Source organism: Pteropus vampyrus, unplaced genomic scaffold (assembly GCF_000151845.1).
Source record: "Pteropus vampyrus isolate Shadow unplaced genomic scaffold, Pvam_2.0 Scaffold66, whole genome shotgun sequence".
Lineage (NCBI taxonomy): Eukaryota > Metazoa > Chordata > Mammalia > Chiroptera > Pteropodidae > Pteropus > Pteropus vampyrus.
Genome location: NW_011888847.1, coordinates 4,343,131 through 4,347,775, shown reverse-complemented (window position 1 = coordinate 4,347,775; position 4,645 = coordinate 4,343,131). Strand labels below are relative to the sequence as shown.

The following is a 4,645-nucleotide window of genomic DNA, read 5'->3' as shown; positions in this document are numbered from 1 at the left end:
AGCATCATTAAGGCCTCCCCCGAGACACTACTTCTCTCCAGACCTGGTAAGGTCCCTTTGCTGTTTCCACTGTATAGCAATCAGTTACTAATTCTTCACCTGTCATCTTCTCCGCTAGATTTAAGTTCCACGAGAGCAGGGACTATATCAATCTAGTTCACTGTAGTCAACTGCTTATCACCTTTGTTGCCATACTGCATATCAACTTTTAAAGTTTAAGTATAAAATACAGGTGAAATCAAGGGTTAGTTATAAATTTTCTAGTCCATGTTAAAATAAATACATGAGTATTAAAGTTTAAACAAATCCATGTATCCCCTAAAATCATCTGGGTCTTACTGTGGTATGTGAGATCCACTTTACGATATTGTGCTAATGTAATACCAGCAACTACACAATACTTGACAAATAGTATGCTATCAATAAATGTGGCTGATAGTGGAGATTACAGACTTACCTTACTTTTGGCTTCTAGACGTAAGACACGACTAGTCTTTGTGATTGGGTCTTCATGTCCAGTTTCTTCAAACAGTTTGCCTTCAGCAAACTTATATGTGTAATATTTTGGGGGACGTATTGGAGAGCAAAGCTGAAAGGGACAGTTCTTTGGGTCTGAATTTGTATCCATTATGAATCCACAGGCCCAAGGAGGGAGCTAAAGAAATAAAACAGTTAGTTTTACTCTTTATCTGGACACTAAGTATCATGAATTAAGTTTCTGGGTCTGCTCCAAATAAGATGATGTGGACATCAAGTTTATCTATTACCACAAAATGCTTCATTTAAGGATTACTTCAGTATGACAAAATATACTTCAAGTAATAAACAAACAAAACTACACTAATGACCAATAAAATGAGAAAAAGTTATAGGAAAATGGTTTATCATGATTCTGGATTTACATTAAATCTCCTTTAATAAAAAGTTTCTTTTGCGGTCTAAACTTGGGCCATACAATAATAGCAACATGGTTAAGAATAAGAGCAAATCAAATAGTAATTCCAGAAGTGAGTGACATCTCTAAGATCTCTGTTCTTATAGAACATGAAATCTCTGACATGTGTTTTAATAATTTACCCACCAGCCCATACTCTGCTGCCTGGACAGCCACAGTGATGGCAGTTATTATTCCAGGGCTACAAACTGGCTCAGCAGCACTAAAGCATTTACAATTTGTTTCTAACTTTAGCTCCCAGGCTAACCATTGTGCAGAACAAAACCTTGCCCAGCACATCCACTCTGAGAGACTCAGAGCTATTATGATTAAGATTCTTAACTTTAAGAAAAAAGGAAAGGAATCAAAATTTATTCTCTCAGAGCAGCAGGGTCCAGCTTCCAGCCTTCCACTAACATCCTTCTTACACCTTTTAAAGAACTCGTAAGCAGGCTGACAGTGTGTTAGAAATAGTACTGAGAGTCAGAACATTAAAAGAAAATTGCCTTTCTTTTCCTAAGTAATTGTAGAAAGAGCAAATTCCTTAGAAAATCAGAGGTCTTGGCACAGCAAAGTCACCGGTGGCACTATTCAGAAAGGGTAGGTGGGGTATGGGTGCATAGAGTGTGCACAGTTTAACCTGTAGAAACTACAGCCAAAGAGCTTACGTTCACAGAGCAAATTTCTTGTAATTAATCCAAAGAGTCTATTGGCCTGAAACACTAATAAGGACATTCATTTGCAGTGTTTCTTTAAAAGAGATCCTAATTTATTCTCCTCGGACTGAGGCTTATTCTCAAGGATAATTTGTTTAAATGCAAGCCATAACTGGAAAGAAAAATGTAATCGTGAACGTTGGGAAATCTGGTAGCATAACTGAAGTGAATGAATTGAGACCTCAGTGGGAAACAAAGAAACATCGCTAACCTTGTAACCAGGCCTTGGACTGAGGCTACTGGGCTCCTCTGCCCACAGACGTGCAAGTTTTTCTGCCATTTTGTGAGACTTTAAAACAATTTCCATGTGACCCACATAGTAAGCTGTTTTAGACCAAAGGGATTACAATAAATCAAAAAGTCTTTTGGGTGTATTCCTTAAACTATTGGGGCCATGGTTAAAGTTTTAATCATAACAAAAACTGTTCCAAGGCTATAGACTTTATTTAAAGTTTGTTCAGCTGATGCAGAAATAAATATTAAGGATATCTTAAGTCACCTTTCTTAGAGGTAAGCCTGCATGTATGTTAATGGAGAGAATGCAAGAATAATTGTAAGTTGGCCTGGTGATATGCAGATATTCCTTAGATACTTGACAGAATGGGTTCAGTATTCTACCAGCAAATCACAGTCATTTCATTTAAAGAATGAAGATGAGATGCTGAAAGACAATTGGCTTAAGTATGCAGACTCTTCCAAATAAACTCATAATAGCACAAAGCAAAAAATTTCCCAGTTACCTTAAATTAAATGTTGTCATCAATTAAACTATCATAACTTCTTTTGGTAGACAAAAATATTACCAGGAAATACTGATGACAGGATGACCAATGATAGGAGGCAAATATTACATTTCTATTGCTGAGATTGTTTAAAAAGATCTTTCAGTCAAGTGCCTACTGGGCAGAGATGTTACAACAGAAATACTTTATAATCCATTTATAATTTGGCTTAAAAATTTTGTCCTTTGTGTATGGCATTGTCTATGCATATTAGTCTGTATGGTTCATGAAAAGGTTCTGATCTGTAAAATTCTCTTTCAGTAGCACTTGGTATATAACAGAGTATCTCACTCCATGTAACGATGACTTAGTTATGGAAAGCATAATAAATACTACAGGTTGGAAAGGGTGGGGGAATAAAGACATAAAGGATATAGAATGACGTGATGTTTGTTTTAATAAAAGTTAAAATCATGGAAACTGGGGCATATCTTTAAAAATGGAATACTTACAAAAAAAAGTCGTATTTACTTAGAAAGTCAAATCTTATAGCATAATAAACTCATGAAGTCCTAATTTTCTTAAATTCTGTTGTAATAAATGCATCCCATCTCTATTCCTATAGACCACAATAAGAATAGATGTTCTGTCAGTTTCCCAATTAAAGATATCTGAATTTCACAAATGAGGAAGTGAAAAGACACTTTGAATCCAGTAGGTGAAAGCAGTAAGAAAATCGCTAAAGTAAAATCACCAATTTTGTTTTAGGACACTTAGACAGTCTTCTGAAACAGCAGACATTACATTTGATAACTTGATTTTATGATGTAGCTGGAAAATTTTGGTTGTTTTAGGTCTTTTATTTCTTACTTATACCACTATAACAATCTCAAAACTAATTTCCCTGCCCCTTAACTTTTGTTGCTTCAGTGGACCCTAACAGGCTGTCAGGTAGCCTCATGAAGTATAACTTGAGTCCTCAAATCATTCCCCTTCCCCTAAATTTCAGATGTTCCCCCTCTTCATAATTTATGCATAAGTTCATCAACTTGACAAAGAACGGCAAATCATAGCTTCGTCTCCCAGAAATTTATTCTGCTTCAATAAAATGGAATTACTAGCAGTTTCCTGAACATTTTCTGAACTTCTCTAGCTTAGAGCTTCATTTGATAGACTTTCTCATCCTAGAATACCATTCCCCTCGATACTCATCAAAACCCTATCTATTCTCTTTGATTTATCTGAAATTCTACTTCCCCTATAAAAGCTTTCCTGGGCCCTCTCTTCTGCTTTGGGTCCCATGACACATTTTGTGTTTTTGATACGACTTATTTATTTTATTATTACTATTAACTACAGACTTTATTCATATTTCACCTATATACATTTCCATTAATGTCCTTTTTCTGTCCTAGGATCCAGTCTAGGATTCCACACTGCATTTAGCTGTCATATCTCCTCCTACTCCTCCAATCTAAAAGTTCAACAGTCTTTCCTGGACTTTTAGGACCTCGAGGTCATTTTGAATACGGGGCAATTATTTGGTGGAATGTCTTTCTATCTGGATTTGTCTGATGTTTCTTCACAAATTGAGGTTATACATTTTAGCAAGAATATCAGAGTCAAGAGTACATGTTAACAGATCCTATTACTAGTGATGTCAACCTTGAACTCTTCTCAGGTTTTTCACTGTAAAGTGACTATTTTTCTTCTTGTAAGTAATTAATATTTTGTGGGCGATACTAGTCCTCTTGCGAGGACTAGGAAAATAACCTATTTTTCCTTACACTTATACCTACTAATTTTAGCATCCATTGGTGGATCTTGCCTATAACAACGATTACTGTGGTATCCTAATAGTGATTTTGTATCACCTTTATTCTTACTACTACTTATTTAGATATACTTCATACTTAATTTTTGTGTACTAGTCTAATCTCGTGATAAACTGTATCCTCCTCCTTAAGGCCAGAGATTTTGTCCTGCTGTCTTTCCACTTCTGGCTGCCCAAAACAGTACTCGGCACATAGAAGTTCAATAATTATCCAGTGAATTTACTGGAATTGCATTTTACAGAAATTGTGATAATACTGGAGTTAGGGAGGTACTAAGTGGCCTATGTTAGCTGGTCAATTGGCTCCACGAATCTTTCCATATTACGCAAAATGGAGGCCTCTCCTCTTCCCTTCAGTGCCTGTTATCTGAATTCACATGTTAACGCTGCTTTAAAACTGGGTGATAAGGGTGCTGTTGCAAGTTCACTTGTAGAGGCA

At 36.0% G+C, this 4,645-nt stretch overlaps 1 protein-coding gene across 5 annotated transcripts in view; it reads right to left on the bottom strand.

Moving 5' to 3' along the window:
- The window catches only part of PREPL (prolyl endopeptidase like), a 39,110-nt gene that overhangs the window by 7,222 nt on the left and 27,243 nt on the right, over nucleotides 1–4,645 (bottom strand). For all 5 annotated transcript variants that reach the window (XM_023531288.1, XM_011361338.2, XM_023531289.1 and 2 more), the window contains one exon: nucleotides 458–655. In XM_023531288.1, coding sequence (XP_023387056.1) covers nucleotides 458–655 — 198 coding nt within the window. The remainder of the gene's footprint in view (nucleotides 1–457; nucleotides 656–4,645) is intronic.